Source organism: Ogataea polymorpha, assembly GCF_001664045.1.
Source record: "Ogataea polymorpha strain NCYC 495 leu1.1 chromosome Unknown OGAPOscaffold_5, whole genome shotgun sequence".
NCBI lineage: Eukaryota > Fungi > Ascomycota > Pichiomycetes > Pichiales > Pichiaceae > Ogataea > Ogataea polymorpha.
Genome location: NW_017264702.1, coordinates 631,122 through 643,711, shown reverse-complemented (window position 1 = coordinate 643,711; position 12,590 = coordinate 631,122). Strand labels below are relative to the sequence as shown.

Genomic DNA, 12,590 nt, shown 5'->3' with positions numbered 1-12,590 from the left:
TAAGTTCCACAGAAACTCCTATCTCGGAAATTGAAAAAAACACACGTATTTGTCCCGTTCTCTCCAGTATGCACGCACACACTCACGGTCTTGAAATATTGGTGGCCTTGTAGATGTAACTAGGAAGCCTTGGCTGGCCTGACTCCTTATTGGGCAAATATTAACCTGGTTATCCTAAGATATTCGAATATGTACAAGCTGGCCCAATTTACGAATACCCGGATTTGCCTTCGCTTGCCATGCTCGGGGTTGCCTTTTCGCGAACAAATTTTTCGACGAAGGGTTATGAGCACTTGTCACAAGGCAGGGGAGAGCGCGCGTATCCATCTACACATCCTTGCACTGGATATGGTATTTTCCCAGCGTATCCTCGGCCACTCTACTTGGGGAGCCGACCACAGGGTCCGTCCCCGCCTGCGTCTTCGGGAACGCCACAACGTCTCTGATGTTACTGGACCCAACAATCATTGAACAGAGTCGATCAAATCCCAGGGCAAATCCTGCATGCGGTGGACAGCCACTGTCTAGAGCTTTTAAGAGGTGACCAAACAACTCTTCGGCATTGTGGACCTTCAAAATCTCCTTGAGGACGTATCTTTGAACCTGGGCATCATGAATTCTTTGCGATCCTCCGCCAACTTCAACTCCGTTGATCACCAAGTCGTAATGTTCTCCCTCGACGTCCAGAACGTTGTCCAGAGAAGGTGTAACTCCTTGTGTCAGGTCAAACATCGTAAAAGGATGGTGAGTCGCCTCATATGTGTCTTTTAGATAAACAGGATATTCTTTTCCCTTGGACGAAGGGTCTTCCTTTGGCGAGAAAAGCGGGAAGTTTGTCACCCAGCATGCGGCGAAGGTATCATTCGTCGAGTGTCCAGTGTCGTCTCTCCAAAGATCAGGGAAATGCTGTATGGCCAGCTGTCTAAACTTTCCTAAAGGCGTTGGGTTTTCATAAACATGTCTCTGTCTCTCTTTGTCGGGGTAAACCAAGTCACCCAAAGCCACGACATCTCCAACTTGAAGACCGAGACTTTCATTCAATTCGTTGATGTTTCCCTTGAATGCAAATGGAGATTCCGAATGCCATGTAGTGAGATGGTGCATCGATTTGATTTTGGCAATATACAGCCTGCGGTTCGAATACTCGTGTGAACTAATCAGCTGGTCGACTCCGTCAAGGTTCGCAGCTCCAGGAAGAACAACTCCTTGAACGGAACCTTGGCTATCGAAAAACTCGTCAAGAAGCTTGAATCTTAAGTTAGAACGGAGGTCCGGTTTGTCAATTCCGTAATAATGCATCGCCTCTCTATAGGAAAGTCTTTTAAATGGCTTTTCTCCAGCTAAAACTAGGCTAGACATGTCCTCGCTTGGAGTTAACAGGTCAACCTGGCGAGTCTCCTTGAATATAGCCTTTATAAGGGTCTCCACTGTGTGCATAACTTCTTCCTTCTTTGCAAACGACATCTCCAAATCGATCTGAGTGAACTCTGGCTGTCTGTCTGCACGAAGATCTTCGTCGCGGAAGCACTTGGCCAGTTGGTAATACCGATCAAAACCGCTGGCCATCAAGAGTTGTTTGTACTGTTGTGGTGATTGAGGAAGAGCATAAAACTGGCCTTGTTTCCTGGTCGGTACAAGAAACTCGTCGGCTCCCTCAGGCGTTGATTTGAACAGCAGTGGTGTCTCGATTTCCACAAATTCGTTAGCGTCCAGTACGAGACGTGCAACCGCAGCAATTTGTGCCCTTTTCCGTAGTGACTTTTGATAGTACGGTTGTCTAAGTTGGAGATACCTAAACTCCTGTGGAAATTTGCCGGTTGTATGTTTCAGAGAGTTTAGCTGCACAGTTTGGATGTCCGCAGAGTTCAAAACCTTCAGGTCTTTTAATACCAGCTCCCACGTTTCCGGCTGCCCATCTTTGCTTTTCTTTGGCTGTACAGTGCCCACCACGCTCACCACATCCTCGGGCTTCCTGGAAGCAAGCTTCTCAGCTGTTTCCTGGTCCTTGCAAACGAGTTGGGCATAGTCTGATTTTGTGTCTCTGAGACATGCAAAAACAAGCTTGGAAGACAGCTTTTTAGGAGCTCGATCGATCCAGCCGTTCAAAATAACGGTACTTTGTCCCACCCTATTGTGGTCCTTGTTGATCTCACGAATCGTATGAGTCGGCTTGTCAAAGTTAAACTTGGCCGCAATTTCAGCAAAAGACACCAGGTTGTGTAGCGATCGGACGAAATGGGCCGTAATCGGCCGTACTTTAAGATTCATCAGGAAGAATCTCAAACAGGAACAAGCTTACGGTGGTGCTTTCGTGAACACCTTACTCCTGGTGTGTTTCACACGACTCATGAAATTAAAAATTTTCCAAGCACGAACAAAAGTACATTATAATTGATCTTGAACACTAGACAAAATGTCGTTGGGTACTTTATATGCTGGTGAGGCCACCAGAGTTTTGGCCGCCAAAGGTGTCGTCAAGGCTCTGGACTTGGACGTCAAGTTTGGTGAGAAGACTGATGAGGCTTTCCAAAAGAACTTCCCATTGGGAAAAGTTCCAGCCTTCATTGGTCCAAAGGGCTACAAGCTGAACGAGGCCATCGCTGTCCTCTATTACTGTGAGTATTTGCAAACACGGACCATGATTGATGCTTTTATGATGAAATATTTCCATCAATTATACAGTTATCCCTGTCTTAAATACCATGTCGAGATTGCGAATCTGAGATGCATCTGGTCCGTCTTCCTATGTGAAATTCTTACTAACCTCTCTAGTGGTGTCTTTGAAAGATGAAAATCACCCATTGCTCGGAAAAACCTTCCAAGACCGTGCTCAGGTCTTGAAGTGGATCTCCTTCGCTTCCTCCGAATTCATGGTTGAAGCTACGACTGCTTTCAAACCATTTGTTGGCAAGGCACCATACAATAAGAAGGCTGTCGATGAAGCCCTCGAAAAGATGGAGAAGTGTGTGTCTGCTCTGGAGGCTAGATTGGAGCACTACACTTACCTTGTCGGCGAGAGACTGACCATCGCTGATGTGTTTGTTGCTTCTATGTTCTACAGACCATTCACCATTCTGTACGGTGACGAGTGGAGATCCAAACACCCATACTTGACCAGATGGTGGAAGACGATTGCTGCCACTGACTTCCTGAACTGGTTCTTCAAGGACGTCAAGCTGATCGAGAAACCTATGGAGGCTCCAAAGCCAGCCAAGAAGGAAAAAGCTCCAAAGGCCGAAAAGGCTCCAAAGGCCGAGGCCGCTCCAAAGGCTGCTGCCGAAAAGCCAGCCGAGGAGCCAGCTCAAGAGAAGAAGCCAAAGCACCCATTGGAGGCTCTTGGCAAGCCAACCATCCCACTCGACGAGTGGAAGAGAAAGTACTCCAACGAGGACACCAGAGCCGTTGCTCTGCCATACTTCTGGAACGAATTCTTCAACCCAGACGAATGGTCTTTGTGGAAGGTCGCTTACAAGTACAACGACGAGCTTACCCTGACCTTCATGTCAAACAACCTGGTTGGAGGATTCTTCAACAGACTGTCTGCTTCCACTAAGTACATGTTCGGTTCTGCTGTCGTTTATGGAGAAAACAACAACAACGGTATCATCGGTGCTTTCCTTGTCAGAGGACAGGACGCTGTTCCAGCTTTCGAGGTTGCTCCAGACTGGGAATCTTATGAGATCACCAAGCTAGACCCATCCAAGCCAGAAGACAGAGAATTTGTCGATAACATGTGGGCTTGGGACAAGCCTGTCAACGGCAAAGAGATCGTTGATGGTAAGGTGTTCAAATAATCTGTGTGACGGTAGTTTAGATAATAAGATGCGTTTTCACGTCCCGGAAAATTTTAGGTTTGGGCTGTAGCCACCCTGCCCGTAGTAGTGCTTGTGTGCCGCACTTGCTGATCACTCTGAATCGTTTGCTGCCGAGATTGGGGCCATTATGCCATCTTACCACCAACAACAGCACGTTGAGTAGCTTGAAGTCGTTAAGAATGGACACCAGCCGTTCTCCGGCCCCTTTCTCCCCGTTGTCGTTCTTTCCCTGATCGAGATTCGCTATATGTGGGGGTTTGGGCGCAGTTATAGCAGTTCTCCAGGCGAACATGGCAGGATGGGTAGCCTTCTTGATAGCAGGGTTTTCCTCGTGCAGTTGCGATATCAGCAATGGAATCTCATTTTTTGACGATATAGGGATACACCAACCTTGGAACCTGTCCTTCTGGATTATTTCCACCGGCGACGAAATCCATGAAGTAGTCATGTGTGGAAAAATAATTTGCAGTTGATTATTTTAGCTATGGACAAGGCCAAATATAAGTACCGGCTGGAGATCCAGCAGATGATGTTCGTCAGCGGCGAGACGAACGACCCTCCAGAAAGCACTACCATGGTGATTGAGACGATTGTTAAGGACCAGGTGGTGGAGCTGATATTGCAAGCACAAAAGACGGCCAATGCTAGAGGACAAAAGAGCATTTTGCCCGAAGATCTTATTTTCCTGATCAGACACGACAAGGCGAAGGTCAACCGCCTGCGGACGTATCTTTCGTGGAAAGATGTGCGGAAAAACGCCAAGGACCAAGAGTCCGGCGACCTAGGTGCCGGAAATGATCTGCTGGACAATCCTGCGGGAGGGGCTGCTGGAGCACCCAATGCAAGCGGAATGGACAACAAAATGCTTGCCAAACAGAAAAAGTCACAAATTCGTCTTCCCTGGGAGCTGGAGTTTATGTTCAACGAGCAGCCTCTGGAATCCAACGACGACGGACATGGCAACCAGATCGACGAAGAGGAGCGTGAAGCCGTTCTTGCGCAATTGAAACGGCTCAAGCAGAATGATGAGAGAACGAAGAACATGACGCAGAAGGAATATGTGCATTGGTCGGAGTGCAGGCAGGCGAGCTTCACTTTCCGTAAAGCCAAGCGGTTTAGAGAATGGTGTGGGATGGCTCAGCTCACTGAGAGTCGGCCCAATGACGATGTTATTGATATTCTTGGGTTTTTGACGTTCGAGATGGTATGTTCCTTGACCGAAAAGGCTCTGGAGATAAAAAAGAATCGGAGGGAAGAATTCAGGCAGGAGAAAGAGAATAAGAAGCGCAGGTACCTGTTCGACGAGCCAAGCAACGATACCAAACCTATTATGCCAGAGTATATCTACGAGGCATGGAGACAGTTACAAACAGGACCCCAGGAGGGTCGGTGCCTATACAATTTCCGCGGCGGAAGATTGAAGGAGAAAATTAGACTTATCTAACTGAAAAAATAATTATATAATTAACTAAATGGCCACTATTCTTAGTCGGGCTGGTCCTTTTACAGACCCAGACTATACGCCAGAATTTGGTCTAAAGTCCCTGGCTACGAGCAAGGTTCTTGTGCTAGGCGCAGGAGGGCTGGGATGCGAGATTTTGAAAAACCTCGTCCTCTCAGGGTTCCGCCATATTGAGTGCATTGACATGGATACGATCGAGACTAGCAACCTGAACCGCCAATTTTTGTTTCGATCGGCTGACGTAGGCAAGTCAAAGGCCATTGTGGCGTGCGAGTTTGTCTCCAAACGCTTAGCACGCCAAGGATTAACCATTCTTCCTCACTTTTGCAAGATTCAAGACTTTGACGACGATTTCTACTCCCAGTTCTCCATTATTGTGTGCGGACTAGACAGTATTGAGGCCAGACGATGGATAAATGAGAAACTTGTGTCTTTGGCAGCAACCATGGGCCACATCATTCCCTGGATCGATGGAGGAACCGAAGGATTTCAGGGATCGGTCAAGCTCATGATCCCCACCATTACAGCGTGTTTCGAGTGCTACATGAAATTGGTTCCTGTCCAGACAACATACCCGCTGTGCACGCTGGCCTCAACGCCTCGATTACCGGAGCACTGCATCGAATGGGCCCATGAACTCGAATGGCCCAAACGCTACTCAGATGTGGACTTCGACCCCGATATTCCTGAACACGTGGACCTCATGTACCAGCTGGCTAAGGAGCGCGCCAGTCAGTTTGGCATCGAGGGTGTTACGAAGGCCAAGACGCTCGGAGTGGTGAAAAACATCATTCCAGCAATTGCGTCGACAAACGCAGTCATTGCCGCTGCCTGCTGCAACGAGTGCTTCAAATTTGTTACTTCGTGCGCGGAGAACATGCGGGATTCCATGTACTACAACGGAGAGACAGGAGTGGTATGTGTTTCCGATCCGTACGACAAGGCCGCAGACTGTGCCGTGTGCGCCAGCTTACCTCAAGAATATGTCATTGAGGAAGGGTGTACGCTGGCCCAGTTTGTGGCCGGGGCCACACAGAATTTTGGGCTCCAGCAGCCGTTGTTCTTCACAGCGGAGGGCGACTTGTACAACTCGAAAAAACCTGACGCTTTTGTGACGGATATTCCAGTGGTTAAATTAATTCCGTTCGCGGATCGAGTTGCCAACTTGCAGATTAATATTGTTGACAGTTCAAGACCGTCCACGCTGAAGCTGGTACTCAGGGTGGAGTGACCGCCGACGCCATCAAGTACATAGGCCAATTTATGGTAGATTCGCGTGTTCAAAGTTTATATAATATATGTCCTTTAGTCTAACGGGCTCTATCTAACCGTGCTTAGAGAAGTAGTCCTTTGCCTTGTTGACCTCTGGCTTGATGGTGTCAGAGCCAGCAGTCCAGTTGGCTGGGCAGACCTCACCGTGGATCTCGGTGAATTGGAAGGCCTCCAAAAGTCTCAAGGACTCCTCAACGTTTCTACCAACAGGCAAATCGTTGATGGTGATCTGTCTCAAAACACCCTTAGGGTCAATCAAGAAAATACCTCTAAGGGCAACACCCTCCTCCTCAATCAAAACACCATAGTCTCTGGAGAGAGTGTGGTTAGTATCAGCAAGCAATGGGATGTTGACCTTGCCCAATCCACCGTCGGCACGTGCAACATTGGTCCAAGCCAACAGAGAGTATTCGGAATCGGTGGAAGCAAACAGGACTTGGCAGTCCTTGTCAGCAAACTTCTTGGCTGCCTCGGAGTAGGCAATGATCTCGGTTGGGCAGACGAAGGTGAAAGCCAATGGGATGAATGCGAGCAACACCCACTTGCCCTTGAATTGTTCAAGGGAGACTTCCTCGAACATACCGTCGATGACGGCGGTCTTCTTGAAGGTTGGAGCTGGCTTTTGAATCTGAGCGACCATGATGAATCTAAGTTATCGTGCAAAAATGTATCAAGATCTTGGAAAAAATTCCAGGATGTTCCTCATCCTTTTATACTCACCCTGTGGGGCACCGAATTGGCTCGAAAAAGCTTACTTACGTAACTATCTGTCTTATCAAATTACTAACTAAACCAAAAATTCTGGAACGGTCTTAAATATATACGTAATCTGCACAGCCCTGATTATTAAAGTGAAAAATTATTAAATCGAGCCAGCCTTAACTAAGGTGCTGCGCGTTATTCCTGTTGGGCCGATAAATCAATTTGCTCTCGTTCCTGCTGATCTCTGAGCATCTTTTCCACCAATTCCTGCTGTTTTTGCAGTTCCTGTTGGCAGAGCAGGAACACCGTTGGGTGCAGAGTGATCACCAGTAATATGGCGTCCTGCAACGCCACACATAAATAATGCTTTAATTCCCTTTTTAGGTCTAGCTGGCCCTCGGGCCTATTTTTTCCTGGCAATTGCAAAGGCCCGCGTCTTTCGTGTTGCAGAAGAAATCGGAGCAGCTGGATTATCGACAACTCTAATTTCTGTTGCACCAAATCAGACAAAGATAGTCCTTTCTGCACCATGGGCAACACAGCGCTCTGAGCTGACTCTGGCAAATCATTTTCGACCAGATCCCTCAAGCTCGTCCACAAGTCGCGTCCGACGATGGTACCCAAAATGATATATCCGAGGAAAATGTCTGCAATGAAATTTCTGACGACTGACACATTCTTTACCTGCGCTGAGGTACCCACCACAACCACCCCGATAGCCAACTTGATTACCACCCAGCTGATATTCACGAGACGCCAGAACGTTCCCTGTGTAGCGAAATGCACTGCTCCGCGGACTAGCAGTGAGGGCGTGCTGAAAAGGAGATGCAATGATGTAGCGAACACCTGGCCCATCGAAGCCGACCATTCGCGCGCTGCCGGTGCACTACGGGCATGGAATTCTGTATTAAGCGGGGCAAGGGTCGCCAGTTTCTGACGGCCTGCGTTGGACAACAGCACGTAGGAATCGTAGCCGGTCTGGTGGTTGTCAACGAGAATGCAGTCTTGAGAAGTCAATTCGACCTTGTTCTCGCGTCCGAGCTCGTCTGTAATGGCCACCACGTATTTCTTGAGCTGTGCCACTGAGCCGGGCAGTAGCACGCTAATAGATATTATCGTAGGCACCTGGTCGGTCGTGACGTTTGCACCACATTTTAATATGTGGTACAAGGGCAAGCTTGGGTCCAACGACTTGGATGAGTGTTCATTTTCAATCACGATTTCCAAGACGTCTTGTTCGTCGCACAGATTTAGCAGCTCGGAGACAGTAGTCTGCAGAGTTATTCCGCGTACTAGCTTGGGCTCTCTGTTGGCGAGTGGCCGCATATCTGACGAACAATACCGGAATTCGGCCTCAAACTCGACTTCCAGCGGCGACTTGCCATAATCATCGAACGAAGACATAAAGTGGGAAGGGTTCTAAAAATCCAATTCTGCCAAATACATTGCGGGTGTCTGACACGCAAATAAAATTTTCGACGCTCGGTTAACATTTAAATTAGCGGAGCTTCTAAGTGTCCTGTTTAGATAAAAAGTTGCTGGGCTACATGTTTGTCCGCGTCCAAATTAGCAAGACCGTGCAAGGGGGTGTTGCAAACCCCGTTTGCAGTCGTCAGATCGGCTCCTTTATTCGCAGTGTGCTCTGTATGGACCCACCGCCTTCTCCTGATGATCCTACGCCAGAAAACAGATTCCATCCGTGGGACCAGTCGCCTTCGCCGGACTTAAGAATGCGGGCTGCCACCATCCGGGCAAAGGCCAAGTGTCCCGTCACAAACAAAGATATCAATTACACCTGTCCATATTCGGGTATACCCACGCATCACTCCAGAGAGGCGTGGGAGCAAGACACCAATTACCACGATTCCAAAAGGTACGAAATCTTGAAAAAAGTCAACATCTATGAGCACGACCTGAGATCCGGAAGACAGTTCCCGGAGTTTGATTTCCCGTCGCAGCAGCCGCAAGACACCCTCGTCAACTTTGCTAGCTGGGATACGTACTTATACACGAGACGCTTTTATTCGATGGACACAGAGTTCCAGCTGGCTGTTGTTACCAAGATGCTGAGCTTCCCGTGCACCATCGCGTCCATCGTGCATCAGTACTCCCCGTACTTCCTCAAGCCCAAGGGTCCTGTTTCCGTCGAAGGTCTCAAGAGTCTGGCGGCTTTGAGATACACTTTGTATCCAGACACAAGAGTTTCGTCGTTGAAGGACCGTCCTATACGGATTTTCCTGCTGAACTCGAAGTCCGAGTCCATGTTGCCGGGGTTCGTGTGGAAAGAGCTGACATATTTATTCCCCGGTATTTCTTTCGAGCTGCATTTCATTGGTCCCGAATCTTACTACGATAGGGAAAAGAAGCAGTATCTTGTTTCCGAGAGACCGATAGTCAAGCGAGTCGACGACACATTATGTTTCTACTACCACACTCACGACTTCAGCGTGCTGCACGAGGCCCAGGACTTTTTCCCATACGATCCATACCTCGACGTGTTTTTCTGCTTCCATCCGAGAATGGGCTCCGGAGTCTCCACCGAGCTGTGGGAGAAGAGCATTCCGGGTCTTTTAGACTCCAAGTGCGGTGTGTTCGTGACAGGATACCACACCAGCGACATACAGAGAGACTACAACTGGCTCGTCCAGAACTACTCTGACGACTTGGACATTTTGATGGACATCGTGCCGAACGTGTTTGGATCCACTAAATGGGAGCTCAACGACTACAATCCGCATGAGGTATTCCAATATAACCAGCAGACCTTCGGGTTCCGTGGAAAAAGATATCATGCCATCAATCAAGACTAATAGATGTGACAATCTTGTGAATAGAGCGAATTTATCAAGTACTGTACAAAGTGAGCGTTCTAATATTTTTCACCAAAACCCGTAGCCCTCCTCACGCCCGAAAATATTCAGGTCGGTCTCTGGCATCATTTCCATCACCGAGTTTTCGTTGAAGTTGAGTATGTCGGAGTCTATCTGCGAGAAGATGTCGTTTAGCAAATTTTGGGACTCGGTTGTGTGTTCCATAGAGTTTTCGAGTCCGAGGCTGCCTAATTCTGGAATCCGGTCCATCGTCTCGCTTCCGTTACCTGGCGAGTCATTGTTCTCGCTGGAATTCAAACCGATCGGCGACGGGATGTACGTCGAGCCCGAACGGCTCTGCGGCCGCGACGAGCTCATCGAGAGCTTGCGGCCGTTTTTGCGCGACATGTTGTCTGCGCTGTAGTTTATAAATTTGTTGAATTGGATGCGTGAGTCCGGATTCAGATGCCCGTTGTCGCCCTCCTTCTTGCCCTTCAGGTTGACGCTGATGTTCTCAACCGCTTTCTCCTTGCCCAGCTCGTCCAGAAGGTCTACCATCGAGTTCGTGGCGCCGTCTCTGTTGAAATTGTTCGACACCTGCATCCATTTGCGCACCCGTGTGAGAATCATTGTCATCCGAGAAGCAACCTTGCTCTGCGCAGCGACTTTGGCCAGCGCAGCAGCCACGCGCTCATACTCGTGCTCCACATTCACGTCAACGTCCAGCCGTTGCGACTTCACCAGCAGTCGGGACCGAATCAGGGCAACGAGCGCATGCATAGGTCTGTAGTAGAAAAAAGTAGGAAACGTCGATGTCTGGTCGCTCAGAGCAACAAATGAGTCCACAACCTTGATGCTGGCCCGCACAAGACGGTCCAGAGTCTGCAAATAAACGTCTGTGAGCGTGTCCTTGCGCACGAGAACACGGCAAACCACATAGTCATACATCGTCATGAGCAGCTGGTAGTAGATGATGGAGAGCAGATTTTTCTCCTTCGACTCCGACGTGAGCAGGCCGCTTTCGGTGGCCAATTTCTGCATCTTCTTCTCGTAGCTGATCATCATTGCGCGCAGACTCTCGTGCGGGAACGAGTTCTCGTCCTGCGTTTCTTTGTCGGCACTGAAAAGCATGTTCAGCCGCGTAGCCAACGACGGAGAAGCCGTTGTCGGGCACAGAAATTGAAATATCTCTTCGCCAATGGCCACGAGCCGCGCATAGTATGCAAGGAACCGGTCGTATCTGCTTACCTCGCCCATCAGCAAGACTTGACAACAGCGTTCGTGCGTTTTTGTCCAGCTCACCACTTTGAAGCGTGGAAGAGACAATCCCAGCGATCCACAGCAAGAATACACGCCGATGTATGTGCGCAGAATTTTGCGCTCTTCGGAACCATCCTTAAGCACGTTGGGACCCGTTCGATGGGCCTCGTTGCCGAGGTCGAGACACAGTGTCAAGTTCAAAGCTGTCAACAGACTCATCTGGTGCTTGTATGACCCCCACTTGCGTGGAGGAGAACACCACAGCGACAGGGCCAGGTAAACTTGCACTAGAGTGGGGGAAATGTCGCCCAGGACGCCCACTCTTTGCGCAAGATTGTTGTCTAGATAGTAGAGCAGAGTATCGTGTAAATCGGCCTCGTTGAGACACGTGACGGTGATGAACGCCAGCAACACAAGCGGCTCATTCTCCAAAAGCCAGTCAAACGTGTAATGCGATGGAATTGAGACACAGGGCCAGTAGCACAGCACATCGCTAAGAAAATACTCGAATCTCGAGCGGGCGTCATCCTCGCTCAGAATCTTAAGCTTTATCAACTCCTTGACCAAATTTGGACCGTAAGCAACAAAAGGCAGGTTTGGCATACTTTTCACAGGGCCCTCCTTCATCGAATTGATTGAAGAAGCGACACTTTGGTCTTTGGAGCTGAGATACACGTCCTTACTGAAAGTGACTGCATGAGCCAGCAGCCTTTGTAGGTCTGTGAGCTGCGATTGCAACTGTGACAGGCTCTCTGGATTCAAATTTTCGTCCAGGCTCGAAAAATCCAGTTTTTGGCCGTCCAGAGTCACTGTACTATTGTTTGTTGTTTCTGACATCTGTCTTTGGAGCGTCTGGAAAAGCCTTGTCGCCTCCCCCATGCTGGTCTGGAGCGCGCTAAGGGGCCCCGTGCCCTTGAGCTTGATCTTCTTGCGCGGCCGCGAGCGTGCAGTTGTCTCCGTAGGGTCTTCAGTGATGGAACATTTCAAACTCGCCTTGAAGCACCGAGTGCAGCTCTCAAAATTCGGGTCCTCGTACACGCAGCGCATCTTGAGACGATGGCATCTCGCACACGCGCGCACCCGACGAAACTTGTTGGCAAAGTCAGAATCCGGTACTGCGGAGACCTCCTTTTTCATCGGTGAAGCTGGCTGCAAAAGAATCCTGATCCAGATTCACAATATTTTCTTGTGTATTTTTTTCTTCGCTGCACGGATTCTGCCGTAACCAAGCGGTCCAAAAAATCTGCAACCCCGATAAGGTTGCTTACT

General features: G+C 49.0%; 9 protein-coding genes across 9 annotated transcripts; 4 read left to right on the top strand and 5 right to left on the bottom strand.

Annotated features, from left to right (window-relative positions):
• Window positions 1-163: 163 nt before the first annotated feature.
• Window positions 164-2,268, bottom strand: OGAPODRAFT_77218 (uncharacterized protein; the record flags this gene model as incomplete). Its single annotated transcript, XM_018356297.1, has 1 exon — window positions 164-2,268. One exon carries the CDS (start codon window positions 2,266-2,268, stop codon window positions 328-330), a length of 1,941 nt encoding a protein of 646 aa, XP_018209946.1. The 3' UTR covers window positions 164-327.
• Window positions 2,269-2,413: 145 nt separating this feature from the next.
• On the top strand, window positions 2,414-3,840 carry OGAPODRAFT_77217 (uncharacterized protein; the record flags this gene model as incomplete). The annotated part of the gene is made up of 2 exons (XM_018356296.1): window positions 2,414-2,615; window positions 2,773-3,840. 2 exons carry the CDS (start codon window positions 2,414-2,416, stop codon window positions 3,792-3,794), a joined length of 1,224 nt encoding a protein of 407 aa, XP_018209945.1. The 3' UTR covers window positions 3,795-3,840.
• Window positions 3,841-3,847: 7 nt separating this feature from the next.
• On the bottom strand, window positions 3,848-4,263 carry OGAPODRAFT_9248 (uncharacterized protein; the record flags this gene model as incomplete). The annotated part of the gene is made up of 2 exons (XM_018357166.1): window positions 3,848-3,869; window positions 3,899-4,263. 2 exons carry the CDS (start codon window positions 4,261-4,263, stop codon window positions 3,848-3,850), a joined length of 387 nt encoding a protein of 128 aa, XP_018209944.1.
• Window positions 4,264-4,325: 62 nt separating this feature from the next.
• Window positions 4,326-5,284, top strand: OGAPODRAFT_16868 (uncharacterized protein). The gene has a single exon (XM_018354719.1). The coding sequence runs from the start codon at window positions 4,342-4,344 to the stop codon at window positions 5,257-5,259; it is 918 nt and encodes a 305-aa protein (XP_018209943.1). The 5' UTR covers window positions 4,326-4,341; the 3' UTR covers window positions 5,260-5,284.
• Window positions 5,285-5,287: 3 nt separating this feature from the next.
• OGAPODRAFT_94831 (uncharacterized protein) lies at window positions 5,288-7,229 on the top strand (the record flags this gene model as incomplete). Its single annotated transcript, XM_018357628.1, has 1 exon — window positions 5,288-7,229. One exon carries the CDS (start codon window positions 5,288-5,290, stop codon window positions 6,506-6,508), a length of 1,221 nt encoding a protein of 406 aa, XP_018209941.1. The 3' UTR covers window positions 6,509-7,229.
• Window positions 6,555-7,229, bottom strand: OGAPODRAFT_16862 (uncharacterized protein). The gene has a single exon (XM_018354718.1). The coding sequence runs from the start codon at window positions 7,187-7,189 to the stop codon at window positions 6,602-6,604; it is 588 nt and encodes a 195-aa protein (XP_018209942.1). The 5' UTR covers window positions 7,190-7,229; the 3' UTR covers window positions 6,555-6,601.
• A 99-nt stretch (window positions 7,230-7,328) lies between these two features.
• OGAPODRAFT_16861 (uncharacterized protein) lies at window positions 7,329-8,646 on the bottom strand. The gene has a single exon (XM_018354717.1). It carries the CDS (start codon window positions 8,575-8,577, stop codon window positions 7,447-7,449), a length of 1,131 nt encoding a protein of 376 aa, XP_018209940.1. The 5' UTR covers window positions 8,578-8,646; the 3' UTR covers window positions 7,329-7,446.
• A 109-nt stretch (window positions 8,647-8,755) lies between these two features.
• On the top strand, window positions 8,756-11,307 carry OGAPODRAFT_16860 (uncharacterized protein). Its single transcript, XM_018354716.1, has one exon. It carries the CDS (start codon window positions 8,799-8,801, stop codon window positions 10,059-10,061), a length of 1,263 nt encoding a protein of 420 aa, XP_018209939.1. The 5' UTR covers window positions 8,756-8,798; the 3' UTR covers window positions 10,062-11,307.
• Window positions 8,756-12,458, bottom strand: OGAPODRAFT_77212 (uncharacterized protein; the record flags this gene model as incomplete). The annotated part of the gene is made up of 1 exon (XM_018356295.1): window positions 8,756-12,458. The coding sequence occupies one exon, from the start codon at window positions 12,456-12,458 to the stop codon at window positions 10,131-10,133; it is 2,328 nt and encodes a 775-aa protein (XP_018209938.1). The 3' UTR covers window positions 8,756-10,130.
• Between the last annotated feature and the right edge of the window lie 132 nt (window positions 12,459-12,590).

Bases quoted from the DNA above. Each gene is read 5' to 3' on its own strand.
- OGAPODRAFT_16868 (XM_018354719.1), top strand. From the start codon at position 4,342: ATGATGTTCGTCAGCGGCGAGACGAACGACCCTCCAGAAAGCACTACC.
- OGAPODRAFT_16862 (XM_018354718.1), bottom strand. From the start codon at position 7,189: ATGGTCGCTCAGATTCAAAAGCCAGCTCCAACCTTCAAGAAGACCGCC.
- OGAPODRAFT_16861 (XM_018354717.1), bottom strand. From the start codon at position 8,577: ATGCGGCCACTCGCCAACAGAGAGCCCAAGCTAGTACGCGGAATAACT.
- OGAPODRAFT_16860 (XM_018354716.1), top strand. From the start codon at position 8,799: ATGTTTGTCCGCGTCCAAATTAGCAAGACCGTGCAAGGGGGTGTTGCA.